The sequence below is a fragment of the Centrocercus urophasianus genome, unplaced genomic scaffold (genome assembly GCF_019232065.1).
Source record: "Centrocercus urophasianus isolate 14NV4802_14NV808 unplaced genomic scaffold, USGS_Curo_1.0 seq_11, whole genome shotgun sequence".
Taxonomy (NCBI): domain Eukaryota; kingdom Metazoa; phylum Chordata; class Aves; order Galliformes; family Phasianidae; genus Centrocercus; species Centrocercus urophasianus.
The window spans coordinates 14,969,922-14,996,876 of record NW_024884253.1 but is presented as its reverse complement, the minus strand read 5'-3'; the positions used below and the strand labels follow the sequence as shown (position 1 = coordinate 14,996,876).

The following is a 26,955-nucleotide window of genomic DNA, read 5'->3' as shown; positions in this document are numbered from 1 at the left end:
TTGAGCAGGTTTATAGCACAGAAAACTAAGAGACATATAATTTGTTAGCACAAATGAATATTACCTATGTTTTATATCATGTTTTTTGTTTATTTATTTTTTTTTTTTTCATCTATATTGTTTATATAATGTTTTATATCACAGAATGATTTTCTATCATGGAAAAGTAAAAAAAAAAAAAAAAAAAAAAAAAAAAAAAAGAGAGGGTAGGGTTGTGTGTTTCTTTGTTGTATCTATTCCATTTGGCACATATATTGAAATATATGATGTTAAGAAGGAATAATAATCTATAGGCCTATTTTTATAATAATTTATAAGTGGGAATATAATTTTTTAAGTGGTCTTTCAGACTCCTTAGTCTCAAAGCTTAGTGCTAAATGAGACTCAGTCCAAAGAAGTAGCAGAAGTTAGGCAGGAAAAAAAAATTCCTGTTTTAGAAAGTACTACAAAATTAAATGTGTTTTTACAGCCCATGTGTGCTGCATTTGTCAAGAAAAAACAGAGAGTGACACTGCTGCTAGATAGATATACTACTCCTGTTTTAGATGGTATCAGCAATCCCATGTCTCTGATATTTTCACAGCAGTTTCTCTCTTTCTTGCTATGGTAGATATAACATTAATCATCTTGCTTTAATGGGTTCACAGATGAATTACTGAAAAACCCATCTTGCATTAGAAAGAAACAATTAACAGCAGGACTATATCCTTCAGATACTTCTAACTCCTTCACCGATTTACTTGGATGCCTAATTCGGCTTTGTAAAATTCATACAAGAAACCACATGATTATTAGCAATGCACTCTCTGCTTCTGTATTTATATCCCACAAGTCAGAGCTTAAAAGAAGCATGGCAAAAGATGAGAAGTTAAATAAAGCCTTATTTTATTCCAGTTCTGCTCATATGAAATTACGTAGAATGAGAGCAGAGAAAGAAAATAATAGGGACTTAAAGAAATAAATCATGATAAGCCTAAGAAGCCAAATAGCTGAAAGTTTAGCTGAAAGTTTTCTGCTTGCTCCTACATGATCTAAAGGCAATTTTAAAAGGCTAAACAACTAGGCATTTTATTATTATTATTATATTCTTTTTTTTCCCAATCCTTTTTTCCCATTAAACTTTATAGAACAAAAGCAATCACGGAAATTGAGGATTGAGGAAGGCATAATAAAACTAAGTTGGATCTCCAAAGACGTATCATGAATGCCCTGTTGTGTACATGACAATGAAAGAATATATATAACACTGCACATAGCAGATAAATGAGATAATTTAATTTGAATTTATAACTGTGTTACTTGTTTTGTTTTTCTTCTAAAATAATTTTTTTGTTTATAATCAGCCAATGTGATATATTTATATATCACCTGGTTAACTCCTGTGAAAAATTAGTAAGGTTTTTACAGGAAATTGAATAAAAAATAATTTTGGGTTCTGTCAGACTCCTTTAGTATCCTTTTCTAAGTAACAAACCACTAATCTTAAAGTAATCTGGATGATCACTGATTTTAAATTAACCTGGATGATTTCACTGCTATGTGAGGCATATTCTTATGGAGAACTTCAGAATATTCAGTTACAGTTCATTTCACTTCTGTCCAATTAACACAGGAGGAAACACTTTTAAAATCTTATTTGAAAAGATAAAGATGCTTTAATATTTACAACATGCATCATTGTTTTTAAGAGACAGCTTGTCAACTCAAGGTGGTGTTAGGATATGATCAGAATATCCCAACAAAAAGTGATCTCATTAGTCAAATGTGACTTGTGCTTGACTCAGTAGTTTGCTGATTAACACCTCTAGCATTTAAATGCTCATAATTAGGCTTCATGATGAACACTTAATTACAGTGAAGAATGGCAGATTTCTCAATTTCGTCATATCAACTCAGCCTGCATAGCTACTGATATACAATAAATATCAAACAGATTATCGAAGCTATGACTCTGTGAAAGGAAAAAACCCTTCAGACTACTCATTCACAACCATGAAGCAAATCACAGAAAAGTCCTTCTGGACACCATGAAATAATTAAAAGAAAGTTATTCTCTGCCTATAGATCTTTTTTCTTTCCACCTGTGTCAAGCTTCATGAAACAGGAACAACATGGACAAGCATCAAATGCAGAATGTTGAACATATGCGGTGTCTCAAGAGAGAAAGTATAGAAAGATGAGAAATAAAAAGGGAATCTAAACTATCATGGAAGAGATAAGCTGAAAATAAAATTAATGTGGCACTCTGAAGGAAACATGCAGTAACAAGAATTCTTCCCATCATCTTTGAGAATTCAAAAATAAAGGACATAAAGATGTTAAATATGTACTATATATGTTTACTCTCACTGAAATATGAATATATTTAAAAACTACTGACTCATAGAAATCTGAGTATTTCCATTAAAAATAAAGTTAGAAATGGGATATTTCTGTCTTTTAGAACAAAGCTGGAATTTTAAAAATCCAGACAAAATATGAGTTTTGTGAGGTTTTTTTTACTATTATTGGTTTGGTTTTTAATGAAAAAGGGAAAAAGTCATTTGGCTATTGGTTCAAATATATGTATTTGTCAAAATTAACCTTCTGTCTTTGAGGAAAATATGCTGCAGATTTGAAGTATAAGGAGCATAACAAGGACAACAAGACTATAATGAGTTTTGCAAATGAAGCAAGTATATCTATTTCTCTGAATAACAATTTAAATTCTATAAAAATGCTAATAATGTCTAAGTAAAATATATATATATATATACACTAGTAAATATGAGCATTAATTTCATTATGAGCTTTACAAAGTAATACATTTACATTCAAATGTGTAATTATACACAGGTTGCTCCAGAAGGAATGCCTTCTATTCATTTCCATGGAAACTACAACAAAGCACTATAGCACTATCTAATAGTGCAAATTCTCAGCTGCAAAACACTCTTTATCAACAAACTCACCACAATTAGCTATGCATTTTAACGAGCAATGAAGAGCCTGCATGCTATACTTGCAAAAATTTGCACAGATGGAAATTACTTGTTCTTGTGTTGCCACTGCTGAAATGCAACACCCACTGCCTCACTGTGCTTATGTCCATTGTATCATCTCCATGAACATTCAAGAGTCACTGAATGTCAGTAGGGGCAATTTTTCCCTTATGGAGGAATTCAGTGGCACACATTTATTTCATACACATTTCCATGTCAGATACCATCATATCAGATTGACTCTCTCTGGATATTGGTTATGTGGCAATAAAATTTAACGGAATATTTGTGGAAAGTTTCAATCTCTACTGCTAAACCACCAATGTCTGTCTCTGATGTCACAGGCCAATATAATAAAATAGGAGGCATTACTTTTTGAAGCAGCTCTCATATGCCTAAATGCATGGGTGCAAATGTACATACTGCATTTTCACATGTTATCCTGCACATAAAAACATAAATACACTCCCTCATATGTAAATAAGTCTCTCTGGATTTACTGTGCTGCATCTCAACCAATATGCATATCATCCCTATCTGAGACAGGTAACAAGACTGTTTAGAACAAGCAGCAATGGAAAAGGAGGAAGTGTAATAACATGGTTAGGTTATAAAGAGAACAAGAAGTCCCTCTGTGATCTGAAAAGATCACATCGTGTTCTTATTGCTCTTAACTGCTCACCTAATAGAGGTTGTGCAATTTTATGACAAGGCTTTAATACATTATAAGCCAGAAGTGTACATCTGAGATTGTCAGATCTAATGCAACTCTTGTGTGAAAGGAGAATATCAAGCTGATAAGGAATTTTGAAAATAAAAAGCCATTTCAATTTGAAATGACTGACCACAATAAAATTTTTATTGACAATAATATGCTGAAGTAAAAAAAACTATTTCAAATGAACTGATATTTTTTTCTTTCCAGAAATTAGATTTCTTGAAAGTTCCACGATTTAAATTTTTATTTTTTATTTACAATAAAGAAAACTAAAATATTAATCTCAACTCTGAATTGAAAAAATTTTGATGAATTTGTGCACAAGTTAGTCAACTGTCTTTTACATTTTAATTACCAAATTTGATAGGAGTTAATTTTAAGCTTACTTACAATTGTGATCTTGGGAGATCACTTTTCATTTCATACTAAAGATGAGAAATATCTTTAAAGTATCTGTATTATGTCCTCTATTTGTATATAATGTCATACGAGCATATTATTACTGTATAAACTATATATTATAATTTTTTAAAAAATCAACCTGTTCATAATGAGAAATTTTGCTCTTTAGATTGATTGAAAAGATTTTCTCTTTAGATTGAATATGATTAAGGAATAGTCAAAAGATGTGATACAAATAGCAATTAAGATATACTCACACATTATTTGTGTGCTATAACTTCTACACTCAAAGTCCTTTTCTTTCCTGAATAATCATATAGCCTCTTAATATTAGCAATTAAGAAGAATCTATAACATAGTTAAAATATTTAGAATATAAACAATTCTTAAATTAAATTTCATGTCTTGCTATTTCATAATGATCTTAAGTTCAATGCCTACAGCTTGCTGCCATGAGAATTTTAAGGATTTAACATATTTCATTCCTTGGAATCAGGTAGGGAAAACATAAGTAAAATATAGGAAAAGTGGGTTGCTGCAGTAATTACAGGAAACTGGAATTCCATCCTATAAGCACACACACAGGAAAACAGATCAGGTGACCTGAGAATTAAACATTCACAATGGATAAAAGCATGAATTCATTCAGTTCAGTATTGACCACTGATTGAGATTTCGGAGTTAAAGATTTCACACATTTGAGGAAAAGAGAATGAGTTCATACTATAATTCATCACATTAACATAGTTAGAAGCAAATTAAATGTACTACTCTTTATAAACAGACCAAAATTTAACTAGGGCAGACAGACTTAAATATATGCAAAAGGGTAGGAATTTCAAAAGCTTTTCAATTCATTGAAGTACAATTTACATTCAAGAAAAAATTGATGACCTGAAGGCACGAAGGTGTTTTAGAAAATCCTACCCGATAACACAATTGCTTAAGAGTAAGTGAAAGTTAAGTTTATGAGCTAACAAAGAACTGCTTCTAGGTAAAAACTGGGAAATATGAAATAAGAAAAACATCAGCCAAGACCTTTCAAAGGTAATTTTGATAGAGTGTCCTGGTTCAGCTTCTATCACCCACTCACAATTCAAGGAGTCTTTATAATACCCAGGCCAGCCTGGAGAGAGGATTACTCCACTGGGAGATGAAAAATGCCCACCACAAGGAGCTAAAAGTGAAACAAAGACAAATGTATAATGATAAAGGCTTATGACAAATAATTCATAGTTATCAATTTCAATATAGCACAACTATACTTAAATTTTAAAAATCCATCTGCAAGAAGATGAAATGAGGTTTAAAGCTGACAAACCCTGTGGGGATTGGAATTAGATGGAAATAACTGAACTAAAATCTTAAAAGCTTTAAACCTATAAAAGAGAAAATTAATTCTGTTCAAAAAGTGATGAGAGAAGCATTTATATTGTATTTTTAAAGCTACAATCCATTTTACTGTAACAAAGGACATACAGCAAAACAATACCTAAGAACTATGAATAGCTTTTAACAGTGAATAGAGAGATTTCAAAAGCCTATGCAGAAGGTTCAGTTGAATATTAAGCTAGGAATTCATAAAATGTCATTTCAGCTTTGACAGGGATCTACTGTAGGAACACATACATTTTATTTGTCAGGTCAGCAATTAAAAATTCACATTCATATCTAATTTTTACAAAACTAGCTTGTATTTTTTGTAAATATATTTTAAATGCTGTAAAGTATCTATAGCCAACCAGAAATACAGGAAATAATATGTACTATTTCTCTCGGTGATAGCGAGTAAATGCACAATAAGAAAACTTTATTAAAACGAAACTGATACCGAAGTAGCTTAAGTTAGTTAGTAAAAGCAATAATTTTCTTTTTTGCTATTTCTTTCTTCTTCATATTAATGAGATTGGTTAGGATACTGATTAGACAGGAATTTAAAAATGAAGAGAAGAATATTGTTGGTGTGCTGCTAGCACTAAAGCTCATGGCCTTAAATCCTTACTAGAAGTGGACAAATACATACTTTAATAAGAAAAAAAAAAAAAGAAAAAGAAAAAGAAAAAAAAGAATTGATCCTTTTGAAAACTGTAGTTCCACTAGTGCCAAATAAGAGCTATCTGAAAGTATGAGCAACACAAACTGTTACCATTTTAGGCCTACTAAGTTTCTTGGAAAGCTCTTATTATTACAGAGCCCGTATAACAGTGTTCTCATCACATTTTCTTTTTCCATGTTTTTCTTCTTTCCTTCTTGCAGACAGAGTTATAATACAGGCTTATGTCTCACTAGACTTCTTTATTATGGACTCGGTTTCACAGTAGCTTTGTGCTAACCATTTGCAAAAGTCTGAATTTCCCTTAGTGACAACTTAAGGAACATTACTATAGAAAGAAAAATACATACCTCCACACTTAGGTATAAGTCCACTCCACATTACTTTTCCATCCACTAACATGCAGGTGATTGTTTCAGTTCCTTGTGTTTTGATAAACCCTTCCTCACAAATAACAGAAATTGAGCTCCCCAACTGAAAGTTGTCACCAAAACGCCGAGCATTTATTGGTACTCCAGGATCAGGGCATTCATTATGCCCAAATGCTAAGTAAAGAAAAAGGAAAAAAAGAAAACAAGAAAAAAGAAAAGAAAAAGAAAGCACAGAGAAAAATATAATTAGCAAATAAAATAGTCTGATAAGTTTTGCAATTAGGATTGCAAAGTTTTATTAATATAAATCTCTGTTTAGAACAATCATGCTGTCAGAAGACATCGGTGATGGTAACAGCCCAAACTGTCTAATACTACAACAGGCCACAAGGTTCCATGAAAAATGTAGGGCCAGCATCTTTGATATAATAGCATTTTTTTATATTTATTATTTTTATTTTTTAATTCACTGATAAATTTATTAGAACCATAGTGTCTGGAGTTTGCCTAATATTGCCATTGTATGATTTTATTTTATTTTTCCTCCAAACTGGAAGCATTTGAACAATAGGAAAGAATTTGGGAAAAGATTAAAAAAAAAAAAAAAAAAAAAGTGAATAAATCATATTAATATATTAATAAATCATAAATCACTGTAATTATATGGTTTTATCTATGCTCAAATATATTTCTAGGATGTATAAACACTTCAAAATTTCAAATAAATCTAAGAGCATACAAAAAAAATAGAATTTCTTTAAATATATCTGAATGGGATAATAAAGATAGTTTATATTTTTTACCATAAATATTCTATAGAATTCGCCTTATACTGGGAGAAAAGACAAGTTCATCCTCCTACCAGTGGTGAGCAAAATCATATTTACAGAAATATCATTCAAAGAAAACTTTGCATTCATTAATTACTATATTTTGATACTTTCTTAATAAATATATAATGTAGGCAAAATGTGGATTTTTTTAGAAGTTGTATTTTTCAGCATGAATAGATATCATATGCAAAAAAATCCACCTTTCTGAACTGTGACAATTCTAAATTACCTCTTATTAAGTCTATGTAAGAAGGAGAATATTTTCACAATATTTTCTTCAGATTTACTTGTGTGTCTGTTAGACAAGACATATCAAAACCATGAAATTTCCAAATGAAAACATTACTCTAAAAGATTTTTTAGAAAAGAAAGAAAATTGGTTTTCTGTTGTATTTCCAGCAGACTACTCAACTTAATTCTAATTAAAACCAGACAAATTAATCATATTAATTTGCTTTCAAGTTTTCATTTCTTCCTGAACAGCCTAGGCATTCAGGGAGCTTCAGCAGACACTAAAATAGTGGTAACACTAGTAAAATAATCTTAAAAAAATTTCCAAGCATTTTAATCTAAAAAATAAAATCCTTATTTTTAAAATTATCTTATATATAAACAAAGTCTAATTTCTTAAGAATATTTGTTATATAATTATTCTACATTAAAGAATTATGAAATTCACACTTGTCTGGCAAGAACAAAAATCGTATGATTTTCAAAGTGAAATACTTTTTAAATGAATAAATGGCCTATTATCTTCTAAGCAATCTGTTTGTAAGATAACAGTTTTTACTATAAATTATCAAATAAGCTTCTATGTAGAAAGACCATAATTATTGTAGTTTGAAAGACAGTTTTGCATATGTTGTATTTTTAGTAGTTATACCTTTCTATTTAAAAAGTATTTTCTTAAAAAGATTTGGCAGATTTTAAATTGTCTCAATTTATCTGAAGAATCTGAATAATAAGACAACAAAATTAGTATTATGACATTTTAACTTAAAGAATGCCAAATATGTCGGGAATTAAAATTGTGCTTGAGGATGTTAGAGGATGGCATTCAGAAACAATGCAATCCTACACTTTCTGCATTCTCCACAAAAACTCTGTCAGTAATTTAAGCACAGCCCTCAATTTTAGTGAAAAAATGCCTGTTTTTCTTACTAGCTTCAGATCAGACACAGAAAGATTTTTAATAGTTACTTTCACATTTAGATAAAAGTCGACTTCAGATATAGATTGCTTGCGTATGACAGCAGTTTACTGAGGTTGTAAAGTTGGATTTCTTCACTATATTTTAGTTAAGGTACTGTGAGTTCTGCTGCTACTGCTCCTCCTGTGGAAATCACTGCACTGCATGGGATGGCTATGGGAAGAAGGAGAGTGACATAACTTTCACCAACAACAGCCCTAAATCTCTCAGCAAAGTGTGTATGCATTTAATTTACTTGAAGAAAAATCAGGCTGCTTATACTTGAGAAAAGATTCATAGAATCACAGAATGGCCAGGGTTGGAAGGGACATCTGGGATCATGAATCTCCAAACCCCTGCCACATGCAGGGCCACCAACCTCCACATTCAATACTAGACCAGGCTGCCCAGGGCCCCATCCAGTCTGGCCTTGAACACCTCTTGGGATGGGGCATGCATAACCTCTCTAGGCAGCCTGTTCCAGCGCCTTACTGCTCTCTCTGTAAAGAATTTTCCCCTGACATCTAACCTAAATCTTCCCTCCCTCAACTTAAAACCATTTCCCCTTGTCCTGCAGTTATCAACCCTTTCAAAGAGTTGATTCCCCTCCTGTTTGTAGGCTCCCTTTAGGTATTGAAAGGCTGCAATGAGGTCACCCTGCAGCATTTGTAGTGGAGCTTTAATATTGGACATATCTGAAACGTAAAAGGAAAAGCATAAAATTGCAAGTACTCAATATTTGATCCATCATCAATAAATTAAGAAGTAATAGAAATGTTCCTTGCCCTCTTTAAATGTAAAGAAAACGTACAGCTTTTTTCTTTTTTTTTTTTTTTACTTTAACTCATCCACTATCATGTTTGAATCTATTGTAAGTCAGATCGGGAAGAAATCCAAGTAGCAAAAACATAGTACAGAGTGACAGTGAAGTACTTTCAGTTCTAACACTAACTCAGAAGAATATTAAAACTTGCATTTTGCTTCAAAGCACATGAAGGGGAGAAACTGCAAAGATCTGGAGAGACAAGATGGAGATGGTAGGAATAATAATAACTAAAACTCATCTAGTCTAAAGTCTGCTCTGAAAGGTTCTTGAAAACAGGACCAGGAAGGAATGGCCCACTGGCATAACTCATTGTTTTGGTAGATTGCCCTGTGAAGTCTTAACTGGTAAGTCTACAGTCTACTAATAGGTGTATCTCTTTCAGAGAAAAATATCAAGGAGGAAGTGAATATAAAAGTGGTACTTCATAAAAAGTGAAAGGCTTTTAAAAGTGATGCAAACAAGAAGAGTCTACACTGTACTATCACAGGTAAACACATACTTCTGTGCAGCACGCAACACAACGTGAAGAATTCTACCCTGGGAAGTACTGAGTCTAAAATGTCTAGGAGAACAAAGTGCCAGCAAAAATGTCCAGTGGTGAGTGTAACCTGTCACAGTAATAAAACAGACTAAAGCATTCTTTGCATTCAAAAACACTGTCTTGTAATTTGAATGACACGGCCTACTCATCTGGAACCAGTCAAGTAATTTAGCTAATGTCAATAGCCCACAGTCTGACCTTTTGCATGTCAAGTGTTATGTAGTTCTTAGGCATGTAACTTTTATTAGATAAAGCACAATTACATAGTTGCTATGAAAACCAAAAGAAACCCTTCGTTACTAGCAGAAACAGCAGATCTAAACTTATACAGATACATTTGCATAGCACTTCATACACCTTAGTCAATGAACAGTCCACCAACTAATAAAAATCAAACAGTCTGCAAGATGCTCTTAATGTCAGAGAACTTACCCACCTCATCCCAAAACAAAGTTGGCATGTCTTGGGCTTTGGGAATGCCTGCCTACGAAGGATCACCTGAGACCAGACTCTAACAGCTAGACACACTTCTCCCAGCCACTGACAACCCATTCTTCTGCAAGTAAAATGCTTTTTTTACTTGTTAGTTCTCTTTGCATTAACACATTTGGTGCAAAGGTAATAAAAATCCATTAATTCACATAGGTCCAACTGTTGCACAGTAATAATGTGTGTATTTTTTCTGTCCTGACCCAAACAAGAAATTGAAACTGAAGCAAAACAACTATGTAACTATATAAATGCATTGCTTATAGCTTATATGATTATATTCAGATACCATGTCTAGTTCTAATGTTCATAATTCAACCAAGATGTAGATGAAGTGAAAAGAATTTATTAAAAAGTCACAAATATGACAAAAGTTTCAGAGTTTTACTTTAAATGAACAAGTCCAATGCATTTAGCTTGGCAGAGGGAAGACTAAGTAAGGGTGAGTTTATGAGTCACACAAAATCAGAATCACGGAACTGTAGGGGTTGGAAGGGGCCTCCAGAAATCTTTGAGTTCAATCCCCCAATAACAATTTGAAATCCCTTTAAAGAGAGCAGAGAAAGAGAAATGTCATTAAGAAATCCCGATTCAGGTCACCCGATTAAGAATATAAGTAAATTAACATAAGCATTGGATATAGCTGAAACTGACATCTTTTTGAGTTCTTAGTACTTTGGTTACTGGAACATTCTATCATCCATTTTCATGACACACATTTGTGGGCTGATCCCCATAATTAAAATAAATTGGAAGATTTATAACAACCTATCAGGCATATTGAAGTCAAACACTTGGAGTAAATCAAAGATGATACATTCAAAAAACAAATTTAATTTTTGTTTAGAGAAGTTGAAATTAGGCTTGATTTTACTGAAAAAAAAGATAAATTATTTGAGACTACATATGCTGCTACAATAATTACAAATAGACATCTGAAATATAAGAGAATATTTTTAAAGTGTTTACATAGTATCTGGTGTCAGTTTATGTCTTTCCTAGCTAGACAGCAATGTTTAAGGCAGGCATTAAGAAATTATTCTCTGAAAGACTGACAAGCAAAATCAAACTAAATTAAAAAATAAATTAATTAAAAAGAAAATATGGAAAGAAAAACTACAAGAACAAATAAAGCAGAGGGATAGAGGGAGATTTAGTCCCTGCAATATTATGAAGAAATATCATATGTTTCTTGGACAAAAATATGTAGTTTGGGTCTGAATTCATTTTAATTTTTCACTTAATGAATCTCAGTTTCTTTTATACTGAGTGGAACAGTAAAGACAAATTTATCACACAGTCAAGCATGTATCACATTCTTCTTGGAAGGGAAGATATGGATTTACATCTATCCTTCAAATCTTATGGTTGAAGATTAATTTACATTCCAAGTAAGCCTCTGTCATGATCACATTCTTAAGTGTTATGGAGAAAGACAGGAATGGGACCAATTACTCATGCTATCAGGCTTCTGGGGAAAACAAAATATCCACAACATCCTGATATTTTGCCTACAGAGTACTCTTCTGTTGCCTGTATTGTAAGAAAAACAAAATGTACTAAAACAAAACACTGCTAGCCGATCTGTTAATTTTACTATTTTCTGTAGATGATAGCAAGAGGATATGCATCAGGATTTTCAGATCCAATCTCTTTCCAACTCAAAAAAAGAGTAACTTGGCAAAACCTAATCCATCTTGCTTCATTTCTAGGTTAGCAATATCTAATTTTACATATGCTCACGGGAAAGCATCATTTCAGGAAGCTAATTTTTCAGTAAAACTAATTCTTCAGTATTCATCATGGTCTGAGTTTACACACTGGATCATTGTGTTTGCCCTAGCTGGGAACATATCTTACTAGGACTCTGCTGTTGGATAAAAGCCAAAGTAATAAAACACAGACAGTTCTTCATATGTCCTTCAGATGATATAAAATAACTCTTACCAGTGAAGAGTAAGGTAAGTGCTAATGGTATTTAGTGATACAGAAGATAATTAATTTTACCTTCAATTATTATGCTGTCTATGAATACAGTGCTAAGCAGTAAATGAGGAGATATATAGGCATTTCATTAGTTTTAACTTTTTCATCTCCCTCAGAAGAAAAACAAGTAGAATGCATACAACTTTATAATTCAACCAATAGGTAATAGATAAACAAAAATATAGAAGGTGACAGGAGACAGTTTCTCTTCCAAAGAATAGAAATAAGTAGATAGAATTCAGAGCTCTGAAGAAATAAGCCCAATTGCTATTTACTGCAACTGTTCTGAATACCAGTCTTGAAATTTTTCTTCCTGTGGCTACCACAGTTGTAAGTAATATATGTTTTAATCAGGATATAATTAATATTAATTTACCTCAATCTATGCATAAGCATACCAAAACAGTATATCTAGCAGCAGTTTTTAAGTATTATTTTTAGCATTGTAATAGTGTATCCAGCCACAGCATATAAGCATTGTACGTGAATGGCTTTATGATCAGAAGGGAGGGATAGGCTAAGCAGGCAAAGTGAACATTCTGTGCTGAACATAAGGGTGGGATTAGACTATAGTCCTTGCTGTTAGGGAAGACACAGCCTGCGGGTGAAGTATTTCACCCAACAAGACGGCACAGAACTGTTCTACAGGCCATTGTTAGAAATCTCAGAATCAGATACCTTCACCTTTATGGAAGACTTCAATTTCCCAGGTGTAACCTGGGGAAATCATACTGCCAAAATAAGCAATTCTGGGAAACTCCAGCATTTTGAAGATAACTTCATGTCAATGTGAACCATCTGCAAAATGTGCCCTCCTGATAGCAATTGAAATACCAAAGTTCTTGTATGGGGTAGTGACAGTAGGTGGCTTTCTTGGTCACAGTAATCATGAACATAGTTAACTTCAAAATTTTTCGCATATGGAGAAAAGGGGGCAGAAGAGTTGCCACCATGGATTTAAAGTGAGCTTACTTTAAGCTACATGGGGTGCTAGCAGTGCCCCTTGAGAATCAACTCTAAAAGATTTAAGGGTCTGTGAGAGCTGGGCACTTTTCAAGAAACACCTTTTAAAAGTCATAAATAAAATGAGCAGGCAAACCCTTTGTGTCCCAAGTCAAGCAAGTGGGGCCAGAAGACCAACCTGCCTGAACAGAATCTCTCCTAGAACTAGGGCAGAAAAGAAAATATATGACCTCTGGAAGCAAGAACTGGCTTCATAGGGAGAGAGAGACAGAGAGCACAGAGATATAGTTCACATCCGCAGGAAGAAAACAAGAAAAGTCTAAGCTCATCTTGAGTTGATACAGGCCACCATGGCACCAGACATCAAAAAAACCCCACCTTTTTCCAAGTAGGTCAACAGGAAGGAAGAGGAGGTTAAAGCAAAACATTGGACTGATACTTGGAGCAGATGGATACCTAAAGATAAGGAGAAGGAAAAGGGAGGGGTCTTGAACATCTTGTTATTTTTGCCTCAGTTTTCAAGATTAATGACAGATCTTGGTCTATGCAGATTCCAGAGTTGAATAGACCACAATAGTCCCAGGGGCAATAAGTTTCCATCTATGGTCACTGAAATTGTAAGAGGACAGTTATACCAGTCCATGGGGCCTGATGGGATTCACCCCAGAGTGAATGCTGAAGGACTTACTGGACACAAGAGCTGGACCCATTTCAAAACTTTAACGGTCTTGGTAGTCTGGGGAAGTCCTAGCTGACTGGAAGCTAGCCAACATCATAACCACCTATAAGAAAAGTATGAGAGAAGACCCAGGAAACTGTAAGTTTAACCTCAGTTCCTGGAAGAGTTATGGAGAAGGCTGCATTGGCAGTTAAAATAAAACAGAGCTATTACTGTGCATAGTCAGTATGACTTCATCAAAGTAATCTTCCATCTTAGTAATTTTCTTCTATGATAAGGTCACTTTTTTTGTGGCTGGTGTGAAGATATTGGATGTAATTTTTCAGTAAGATTTTTGATACTGTCCCTCATGGCATCCTTATGATCAAACTGTCTACCTCTGTAGTGAACAGATACAGGTTATACTGGGTGATTAATTGGCTCAGAATCAGTACTCAAACTAAGTGGGACTAATGTGACTGGTGAATGGTCACCAGCTGTGCTCCCCAAGGCTCAGTTCTAGGGCCAGTTCTGTTCAGCATTTTTATCAATTATCTAGATACAGGAGCAGAATGCATCCTCAGCATGCTTGCTAATAATACTGATAGGTGTTGTTGACTCCCTGAAGGGACAGAGGTTTTTCAGAGGAAACTATGTATACAGGAGCATTGGACAATTAGTAGCAACACAAAGTTCAACAAAGGTTTCTGCACATGGGATGGAGGTACAGTCCAGGAGATGACTGGCTGAGGGCAGCTCAGGAGAAAGAGGTCTGAGGATGATTGTCAACAGCAGGCTCAACTTGAGTCACAGTATGCTTTTGCAGCTGAGAGGGCAAATCACATTTTAGTGTGCCTTAAGCATAGCAACCCAGTCAAAGGAGTTGATTCTCTCACTGTATGTGGTGTTGGTATGGGTTCACTTTGACTGTTGTGTTCAGGATGGTATAGTCCTTCAGTGTGTCCAGCTAAGCCGGTAAAGGTGTTGGTAGGATGTCCTATGGGAAGAGGAGGCTGAGAACACTAGAGCTATCTTGTCTGGAGAAAAGATGGCTATGAGGTGACTTCATACACTCTAAAACTTTATAAGGGAAGAGCTCCATGGTATTCCATACCCACAGGTAAACTAGTACAAGTCCTCAATCAGTATACATAATGATAGTCATTAACGTTATGTAACATTAGACCAGCAGGACAAAATGTGCTTTTAATAAAATCAGTAAAGTTCACTTATACAATTTGAAATTGGCCTAAATTTCAGTCATCTAACCAATCCCATCACAACAATCTCTAATGCAGTAAATGACAAACATATACTTAATTTCAGCTGCTACATAGCATTTAAATGACAATTTGAACTCATAAATAAGGTATTTTTAGGTAAATCTGTTCTGTTTGAAAGCATATAATAATGCCTTTTTAACATGCTTATCTCCTGAATTATACATTGAAAACAAAACATACATTCATAGAAACTACTATTACTCACTGTTATAAGTGATGTTAAATCCACGTCCTGACATTGAATGGTCAGCTTGAAATTCCAGACGTAAGATATGACCATTACTGGTAAGATGAGAAGGAACTTCAGCACCAGTAAATGTTCCTATTATGGGGGAATCTGGAGAGTCACCATCTTTAACTGCAAGGAAGTCAAACTGAGATTCCAAGTCAAAATCATTAAAAGAAAGATGGATTCGGCTTCCAGGCTCTGAAATAATTGTCCAGATACAATTTAAATTATTCCCATATCCTTCTGGATAATCGGGTGAAAGTACAGTTCCCATAGGTGCAGTGAAATTAGAAAGGCAAGGAACTGCCAAAAAAGAGAGAAAGAAGTTAGACAACAGAAACAAATATTTTAAGAAGCATTTACTTTATTATAAGGCTTTGTATGAGATACTTAAACATGCTTACTATTTCAACTGAATAATTCAGTATTTGCTGTGATCTGGAGTGAAGATAGATAAGAAGTTTTTCTGTATCTTATTATTACCTTTCCTTCCATAAAACTACCTCTCAAGCAGAGACTCCATGTAATAAGGAACATCCTCATTGCATCAGAAACCTAGTTCTTACAGTACTCATGTACTTCTTAACCAGTAGGCAGCAGTTATTATTTTCATTAGGTAACTGTTTAGATGAACAGACCTGTCATTGAGAACATTAAAGAGACAGAAGGTCAGCTGCCCTTATCGTTTGTTTTTCACACGGAAGCGTAAGATAATAACTACTCTCACAGGGATAACAGAATTGTGTTGCTATTATCAGGACAATATTTTATATTCAGTCATTCCTGCTGAAACATAATAAACTGCAAGGATGAAAATAAATGATCATACTCTGAATATATTTGATCTGTATTACTTTAGTGAAAATCATAGAATCAGAACCATACGGGTTGGAAGGGGCCTTTGGAGGTCACCTAGTCCATCTCCTCTGCTAAATCAGGTTCCTTAGAGTAAGGAAAGTATCCTGGTGGGTTTTGAGTACCACTAGGTACTCAAGAGAAGGAGACTGCAAACCCTCTGGGCAGTCTGTTCCAGTACTCTGTGATCCACATGAAAAAGTTCTTTTCACAGTGTTCACATGGAACATCCCATGTTCCAGTTTGTTCCTCTTGCCCCTTGTCCTGTCACTGGGCAAAGCTGAAAAAAGCCTGACCTTATCCTGCTCTTAAGATATTCTTAAGTTTCCCTCTGTATTCTCCAGCCTAAACAGTCCCAGGACTTTTAGCTTTTCCCAGTAAGGGCCATGCTTAAGGCCTCTAATCATCTTTGTCACCATCTATTGGATTTTCTCCAGCAGTACCCTGTCTTTTTTGAACTTGGGAGATCAGAACTGGACACAGTACTCTATTTGTGGCCTCATTTGGTCAGAGTGTTAAAAAAGAAATTACAGATACTTATCATAACATTAGCTTACTTATACTGTATAATGTAAATGATAGAGCTATGATCATTTAAGTAGTATATTATGTTCAGATATATGTGGAAAAATATGTAAATAATTTAAACATCTAATTACAGTTCAGCAACTGCTAATCTACAGAATTTATCGAAGTAGCAGCAAAAAGTGTATTGTACGTAAAAAAACTATAGATTCCTATTAGAAAGCCAATAATAAATTATTATGCCACACCATGTAAAGATAATAAAATTAATATTAAAACAGAAAAAAAAAAGTATTTTTTAGTTCTAGAATTTCTACTGAGAATAGCTTCTAGGGAAATCAACTACTGACAAAAACAAATTCGTTCTATCAGCAGAATTGGTTGCATATTGTTAACCTTTTAATCTTGGAAATTATTACACATAAAGAAAAATGTTTCAGAATATTATGCATTTCAAAATAATAACAAAAATTTTGGTACATACAAATACAAATTGGTATGTTTGCAGACCACTGGTTGTTTTCTTGGCAAATTATAGATTTCTCTCCAATTAATTCAAATCCAAAATGACACTCAAATCTTAAAACATCCCGATTGGAAAATCCATCCCCTTCTCTGATGCCATACAACGGTGTTCCAGGATCACCACAACTTTCTTTTTCAATTTCTGTTGAAATAAATAAAGAATTTAATTGTAGAAGAAAAAAACCAAACTCTCCGTGAGTTTATGCTCATGTACAGAACATAAAAGTTACTGAAATATGCCACTAAGTCTGATTCTATTCCATGCTTTCTTATGAAGGTAATTCTGTAAAAGGATTTCAGAAAAGTCAGAGTTCTTTGTGTTTATAGAGTATTTTAAATTGAAAACAAATGAGAGAAATTACTTCTACTTACTTTTTTTTTTTTTTTCTTTTTTTTTTTTAAGGCAAAAATTGTATCAAGCAAAATACCACATGCTTAACTCTTAAAATTAAAAATGGACAGCAGTACCTCACTGTGTCCAATACAATTCACATTCCATTAGAGCTGAAACTCATAAGCCAACAAAAAGGGAAAGGAAAAACAAAGGAGAGATTAGTAATATAAAAAGAACTGCCCAAATTCAAAGGAGGCAATACATAAATAAATAAGTATACATGTGCCTGCATACACATCATTCACATTCATATGTACAAAAACCACTATGTAAACATATGAAGACATAACTTTTCTATTCTCTAATAAAATTTTATGTCTAATAAAATTTTCATGCATATGCATGTCACAAGTGCATCAGAGAGCTTAGGCTGGAAGGGAGCTGATGCAGTTTTTAGGCTAGAATCTTCTGGGTCAGAATCTCCCCAAAAATGCATATTTCTAATAAAAGTTAAAGTTGGTCTGCAGAAAATGTCCTAAAAGTGATGTAAGCTTTTAAATTTTACCTTAAATGTTAATGAGACTGTCAGTATCAAACAAAGAATATACAACTGTTAATTGCCAAAGGAACATAAAATTTTCCTAAGTTGTCTGAAGAGATTAATAATATTCTAAACACCTAAGTCATTCCATATTCTATCTGGGGAAAAAAAAAATTAGCATTCTACAAATCAGTGTCCAGTAATTAATTACACCAAGTGAAATTACAGAAATTTCTCATGGTATATAAGCAAGACAGTAAATATTTTTGTATCTACTTCTATTTATTCACTTTTGGGGCTACTGTTCTGATGTAGCTAGGCCAGTGGTTTTCTCTAATTATTTCAACAGCTGCTCCAAAATTACTGCCTTCTATTTTATTATGCTGGTTCACAATGCAGAGTGAAATGTTGCTTTTATGTCAGTAGAGGTTGAACCTTCCCACAAATATGCTGTTAAATGTTATTGTTGTGACGGATGGCAGCAGAGGGGCAATCTTACAAAATGGCTTCTGATGTGGAAGTGCATATGAAGCAAAGGTGTAGAACTGAATGCCTCCATGCAGAAAAAATTGCACTCACTGACATTCATTGTCACTTGCTTAACATTTACAATGACCAAACAGTGCACATGAGCATAGTGAGGTAGTGGGTGGTGCAGTTCAGCTACGGAGACAACTAAATGAAAGAAAAGCCACTTTCTCATTGCCAGACATAACCATCACATGACAAAATGAAAAGCATCTTGATCAGCTGGTGAATATGGTGAAAAACTGTGTTGTGTAGCTTAAAATTGTTACTGAGCTCTCTGTATCTGTTGTATTTTCTACAGAAATAAATAAGAGGCATTACTTTGGAGTTAGCTAAGTATTTTCTTCTAAGTAGTAGGAGTTTCCATGACTTTTGTTACATTTAATAAATACAAATGCATGAAATTGATAGAGTGAGCTTGTTCATCTTGTCTTCTACCAGACATCTTTACTAGGAAGGCTTAAAGGAATTCTTAAATATCCAGAAATTCTTAGGTGGATTATAATTATTGATAGGAGTTAGTTGGGAAACACATTTCTTCTTTACATTATTTATTGTATGTGAGAGACTACATACATAATCTTATCTTTTGTTTTAATAAATGGAATTAAATTGAACAAAATGTTATTTGAATGACAGCTTTAAATGAAATAAGTCATCCATAAACTCTGGCCATATTTATCTATGTTTATAGAAATCTTTCCTTTATTACTTTAATCTTTTCTGCACAATTGCTTACATATTGCACTCTGTAAAATTCATATTAGCATTAGTTCATTTCTGAGTTTGTAACAGAATTGTTTTCTGTCATCACATAATTCTCTCTGACAGTAGAAATTATTGGGTTTTTTTTTTTTGGCTTTAAGTGCAAATAGCTTCTGGATTTGTATACAGAATGGTAATAAACTTTCTCTGAAAGAGACAAAAAAAATGTTTACTAGGCTTTTGTCAGATAATAACATTTCACATAACATGATTTTAGGACAAAGCATTTCTTCAGCTTTGCTTGAATTCACTAAAAGGAGCAAATTTATATTTTTTTTTTTTACTGCTAGTGCTACAGCTGTGCTTCAGCATCCCTGCTTTGAATATATTTCAATAACTGAATTTTGCCTCAACATAGCCTGTTGAACTTGCACTAATTCCTCATTGCAGATAATATGTTTGTATTAAAAATATATATTTTATGTCTGATTAAGTTAAACAGGCAATGTATTTTAATGTAGCTCACTGAATAATGTCATCATTAAAACTTCATTTTTTAAACAAAACCTTTATTGGAAAATTCATCATGATTCAAAAAATAGCTGAGAGAAACAAAAGGCATTATTTCATGGAATATAGCTTAATTTTCATACGATGAAATGAAGCTTTCATATACATATCAAAGCTGCAATTCACAGAAAAGTTGTTAGAGAGTATATTTTAGCAGTTTCAGTATTATTATGTTTTCTATTTTTAAGGGATGTTGCTTGATTTAAGTATTTGGAATAAGTATTTCATGTGTAACAACTATTTTTGAAAAGTCATAAGTCCACTTAAAGACTTATTAGTATTTTAATTTTATTTTTTGCTTATTTTTCACTTTTACATTTTGTTGATACTCTTCTTTATTATTGTTTGTTCTGCCTTTTTAGATTTTCAATTCATGCTGGATCCAATGAGAGATGGCTACGATTCTGTAATCCAAAATCCAATATTACTACTTATTCCCGAGAAAAACCAACAAATTATGTTAGATTATGAGATGGCCATTTCTTTCTTTGCATTCTGCATAAAAACAAGCAAACAAAAAAAAGCCCACATATCTATGTGTAATGATAATTAGGTTGTTAAATATGTTAATGAGTTAGGCGGGATCCTCTCAGGTTTAAAGCATTTAAGAACAGCAACAAAAATAAAATCAGTTTGTTTTCAGAAATTAATTCAAATTTCCATAGGAAATATAAAAATCAAAGGGTACAATCTGTTACAAACTTAGTTAACATTATAAGATAGAGATGTACTAATGGTTTCAGCACAATTCCTTCTCTCCCTGTTATTCCCACATCCTGTTTCTAAGGCCAGTGTCTTATATTGGGAACTGTATAAGAGGATGGGAGTCAGCTATAGCTAAAATATGCAGGTCGCTCAAAAAGTAATGCCTCCTATTTATTTGCAGGGAAACCACAACAGAGCACAGTGACAATTTTTGATAAATTCTCAGCTACAAAACACTGTTTCTTTTCAAGATAAATCTCATCATTAACCAATTTGCACAAATTATTTGATCAAGACTGTTCATTTCATGGCGTGACAAATGTACATGACCATCCAGAACATGTCTTATCTTTCATACTGCCGCCGCCACTACTGAAATGCACCACTGTCATGGTTTGGTCTAGTTCTGTGACTCTTTAACTCCCAGTATATTACATGATGTTATGATGTGGAATATCAATCAAAAATCATAAAACTACGACACACACCCACCATCTCACTGTGCTCACGTGGGTTGTTAGGTCTTCAAAAATGTTCAGTAAGTGTCAACGAATGGGTGCAGTTTTTTTCCACGTGGAGGAATTCAATTTTACACTTTTGCTTCATGCATACTTCCATATCAATTATTATTTTGTAAGACTGCCCCTCTGCTGCTATATCTCAAAAAGACAATATTTAACAGCATATTTATGGGAAAGTTCAACCTCTACTGGCATACCACCACCATCTGCTTCTGACATCTTATAGAATCATAGAATCCTTAGAGTTGGAAGGGTCCTCTGAAGGTCATCTAGTCCAACCACCCTGCGCAGTGAACAGGAACACCAGGCTACATCTCCAGGAATGGGGCATCAGCCACATCGCTATGCAACTAGTTCCAGTGCCTCACCACCCTCACTGTGAAAGTCTTGGGCCATTAGCATAAAAGGAGACATTAATTTCAGAGCGCTCCCTGGCTTTCCATATATTCCTTCAAAGTATCTGTACCATGAGAATGGTGATGTGGAATGACCTTAGACGTTAAAGTAATTTTTTTTTTCAAAAAAAAAAAAAAAAAAGATTGACTGTTGTTGAAAATGCTTAGGATACTTATTATTTTGGAATCTTGGTAAAACAAAACAGGTAACTTTGTGACCCAAAGCACTGAAGCAAGTTTATCACTGTAAATATATTTCCTAACAAGAACCATCTGTAAGACAATTCACTACAGAGGAAAAAAAAAAAAACAAAAACAACAACAAAAAATAAAAACACCTTCACCACAAGATATATAGTGTAAAAATGTAATTTGAATAAAAATCAAAATCATTTTTCTATTCTGTGCTTTGTACTGAGGAATTGTGTACATTTCTAATCAGTGATTAACTGAGAGTCAAAGGGTACAGTATGTACCAGTACAATAATATCATTATAAGAAAGCCTTTTTCCTCTTATTCTCTATTTTTTTTGTGAAGGACACACATATTCTAAAGGTGAATAAATGGGCCCAAGGGAAAACAAATATTCACTTACTATACAAATGCATTTTGACAGAGAGGCACTGAAGTTCGGACTTGTCTATTTTATGCCTTCTGTAATTTAAGGGAAAATAAAAGAGAGGAATTTGATCCTTATGAAGGAAAATAATTCTGAAAGAAAAGATATTACTCCTTCACAGTGGAAAAGTGAATTCTAAAGACTTGAAATGACTTCAGCAGAGATGCAAAGAAATCTGTAGTACTTAATGAAAGCATTTATTAATCAAATACCAATTTATCTTTAACACTTTAGCGTAGGTTTTTTTTTTTTTCACTGACCACTGATAAACGGAAGTAAAACAAAAAATTAAAAAACTTTTTGAGTTTGATTCTAAAAAAATGAAAATATTTTTTATTTGTTTGATATTATTAAATATATATTGCCATATTCTATGGCAAAAGCTGCAAGCACTCACTGTTGGATATACTGGCATATTGGAAGACAATTGGGAAAAATACGTATGATCACCCTTCCACATCGGTATATACAATTTATATGCACAAAATTGATTCATATCATGTATCTAATTTGGTTGTGAAATTACCATAACAATATTCACAGTCTGGGACTTTGCTACTCAAAAACCTAAGAGATATTATATATTTGTAAAACTTCTCTTCACAAAGCACAAGGTAATCAGCAACAGTATAATCATCTGTCTTATCTTGAACATTAGAAGTTAATCATACAGAGAAACGCACTCAAAAAGCATAATGCAGGAAAACAAAGAGCTTATGGAATACAAGCATATATTTATTATTGTCAATTAGGAGGATAAACAATGCAGGGAACAGGTAATCATGCCATATGTCTTCAAGTTAATTTATGCTCAAGAAGAATCTTAAAGACACATAACAGTTAAACAATTCTGAATTTGTTTCAGAAAGACTACTGATTTTGCTTTCCGGTTTACAGGGGAAAAGATTAGATAAGACGTAGTCATATTTACATGAAATAGAAGTTAAACACTGCCATGATAAGCAAACAAAACAGAAAGAACCTTCAGTGACCTCACAGATTACATCTTCTACGAATACTACTATGTTTGTAAGTCATTTCCTATAAAAGGAAAACTTTTGTTTATTGACCATTCTGGTTACAGTATGAGTACTTTTAAATGCGAAGGATGGAATTCATTTATAAAAGAAAAAGTTTGTTATCATGTGATGTTTCAGCTTTATTTTAAATGGTATCAACAGTTTTGCCTAATTCTAGCCATGAAATTCCTTTCTATTGATTTTATGTTTTAGAAATACATAAAAGAATTGCCACACTGATCACTATTAAATATTAACAATTTATTTAGCCTCAGTTCTAATCACAGTAAGTATTATGTGTCTTGCCTTCACTTTAATTTGTTTTTTAGAAAGACATGCCAGTAAAGAGCAAGCGTGAGGAGGGGAAATGAATTCTGCATATAGCGTAAAAAACACAAGCTCAGTAGTATACTGATAGTAAAATTATATTTAACAATAACAAGAAAGGAGATATGAAGTTATTCAGAAGAAGCATCTATTCTTTCCTTGGCTCTTTTTCTTCCTGTATTGTTGGCAGTAACCTTCTGCATGCTTACTGAACTGCATCAGATCGCAGGTTTAATGACCACACAAATGGAAAGACTAGAATTTTACCATCTCACCAAGGAAAATAATGAGTAGCTAACTAAGAGAGGGTAATGGGGGTCACTTAAGAAAAATTCAGATGAAATTCCTCTGAGAATGTATGGGGAAAAAAAAAAAAAAAAGAAAAGAAAAGAAAAAAAAAAGGTAGAGAACACTGTGAATAATATTTCACATAAATCAAATGCAACCAACATTTATAGTTTAAGGAAAAACTAGTTAAAGCCATTATCTATGACAAGATTTTTCATGTGGACAGACATCACATCTGTATTATTTTGAATTTACCTATTTTTTTGTTATAAGCATTATAGTACTTCATAATTATCATGGAATCATAGAATATCCTGACTTGGAAGGGACCTACAGAGATCACCGAGTTCAACTCCTGGCTCCACACAGGGCCATCCAAAATTCAAATCCTACATGTGAGAGCACTGTCCAAAATGCTTCCCGAAATTCAGCAGGCCTGGTGCCATGACAACTGCACTTGGGAGCCTGTTCCAGAGCCTAACTTCTCCCTTGGTGAAGAAAGTCTTCCTAATATCCAATCTGAAATGATATTTTATTCTATATTGCATTTACCTACAGTCCTAGTGGTTATATACACTTTCTTCTTTTCCTATTCAGTGAGATTTTCTGTCTTTCCAAGCTGAGTTATTTACTCATCATCTGGCAAAAAATTTGGCTCAGGTAATAAATGAGCCTTGTGGAGCTTTACAGAATGAGTGCACCTCCAAGAACCAAATTGCTCTTTTAAATTAAGTATGGCAATGAAGTGTTTTCTGCACAGTTTTATCCACACTGATAGTTTAAAAGTATCATGGGACTTCTCAGTTGTATAACAGTTTGCAAAAGCTGAGGTTCAGGCATGTATATTTTGGAGAAAAGTTAAAATATGGTTGTATTTATAAATTAAACTAATGCAAATAAATAGCATTGGTTCAAAACAAAAGAAACACTCCTCACCCCCCCAAACACACACACAAAAAAATCCTCACAAAACAACAAAGAAAATGTTTAAATACCTTCAACTCTAAGTTACATCTTTACTACTCTTAGAATCATAGAATCATTCAGTTTGGAAAAGACCTCTAAAACCATCTAGTTCAACCATCAAAACCTCACCACCATACTGACTGTATCCGTCAGTGCTACATCTCCACTTCTCTTGAACACCTCCATGGACAGTGACTCCAACACTACCCTGTGCAGTCTTTTCCAAAACTTCACCACTCTTCCTGAGAAGAATTTTTTCCTAATATCATAGAATGATTTGGGTTGGATGGTACCCTCAAGATCATCTAGTTCCAACCCCCCTGCTACAGGCAGGGACACCTCCCTCCAGACCAGGTTGCTCAAATCCCTATCCAGTCTGGTCTTGAAAGTCTCCAGGGTGGCATCCACAACCTCACTTAGCACTCTGTTCCAGTGTCTCACCACTCCCACAGTAAAGAATTTCTTCCTAATGTCTAGTCTGTCTACTCTCTTCCAGTCTGTAGCCATTGTAGCCTTGCCCTGTAGCTACATGCCCTTATAAAAAGTTCCTCCCCAGCTCTCCTGTCTGTAATCCTCTTCAGGTTCTGGAAGGTCACCATAAGGTTTCCCTGGAGCCTTCTCTTTACCAGACTGAAGAGCCCCAACTCTCTCAGCTTTTCCCCATGAGGGATGTGCTCAAGCACTCTTATCATCAACCAGTGATATTTGACCTGAACCCCTCCTGACCAAACTTGAGGCAATTACCTTCTGTTCTATCACTGGTTACCTGAAAGAAGAGGCTGATCCTCACTTCATATATAGAATAGTTTTTGAAATTTAATTCAGGAGGATATTTCTTTTTCCACAAACTTTCAAAATACATATTTAAAATTACAGACACCAGGAAGATTTAAAAATTCTCTGGCATTGTACTGCTTTCATAGTATGTTACGTTTGCTCTCATTAATACAGTCATCTTGGACTGAAGGAACTGCATCTGATTGAAATTAACTAGTTTCTGGGAGCTTTTCGTTTTTTCCAAGAACATTCAGTTCTTCAACTTAACCAGAAAAAAGATGGATTATTGAGTAATTTATAGGAAGTTTCACACAACTGTCAACATTGTATTTTAAAGGTGGAAATACAATTCTGGATTCTACGCATCAAAAAGAAAATAATTTTGATAAACACGGAAAATATCTTTCAATTCTCTCACTTCTCCCTTAATCTAACTTTTAATAGCAGGCAACTATGCTTTTAGTTTTACTTATGGAACTACAGAAATTAAGCAATAGCAAAAAAGAATAAGTGAAAAAATATTAAGGAATCTTATCTAAATCTGCTGTACTTCACAATAGCAGTTACAAAGTGAAGAAACAAAATATCCCTCAGTCCACAGATCACTTTTTGGGACTGTCAAAGAGAAATGACAAAGTGAACAAGTGTCCTCAGTCAATAAAATATTTGCGAGAGAAATGCCAAAAACACAAAAACATTACAGGAAGAAATATACTAACAAAAATTCCATAGTACTTTCTTAGATTATCTCCCAAATTCTTGACTTGGAGCATCTTTCTTGAGGAAAAACATAACTAGAAGCAAAAGCTACAGCCACATTCACAATCTGCATTCTTTGAGTATGGCAGTAGTCACAGTTAGGAGAAATGACAGAAAATTTATATTAAGACTGAAACCCATATATTAACAGTTATTAATTCAGTAATTTCTGTGCTTGAATTCTCTTTTTGTAAGTTCTGTATAACTCAGTGTTCAGTATAATTCAAAGTTTGTTAACTTCGACAATTTAAAATGAGAGGTTTTGTTCCACAGACTAAATCACTTGATTTCAAAGAGATAAGATCAAGCACATTGTTAACCACAACAAAGAAACAAGCTGAAGATAATGTAGTCCTCCAAAATTTGCAAGATATTCTGAAAATTGATAAAAGCCTGCGGTGTACTACTTTACTCATATAAGAATCAGCAGGAAACTAATTTGTTGCTGCCAATTTGATTAAACCATTCAGCTG

The 26,955-nt window shown here is 33.6% G+C and overlaps 1 protein-coding gene across 3 annotated transcripts in view; it reads right to left on the bottom strand.

The window, feature by feature from the left end:
- The window catches only part of CSMD3 (CUB and Sushi multiple domains 3), a 525,852-nt gene that overhangs the window by 199,250 nt on the left and 299,647 nt on the right, over positions 1–26,955 (bottom strand). For all 3 annotated transcript variants that reach the window (XM_042839423.1, XM_042839431.1, XM_042839438.1), the window contains 4 exons: positions 17,387–17,569; positions 15,499–15,825; positions 6,505–6,699; positions 5,140–5,278 (listed from right to left, as the gene is read on the bottom strand). In XM_042839423.1, the coding sequence (XP_042695357.1) occupies positions 5,140–5,278; positions 6,505–6,699; positions 15,499–15,825; positions 17,387–17,569 (844 nt within the window). The remainder of the gene's footprint in view (positions 1–5,139; positions 5,279–6,504; positions 6,700–15,498; positions 15,826–17,386; positions 17,570–26,955) is intronic.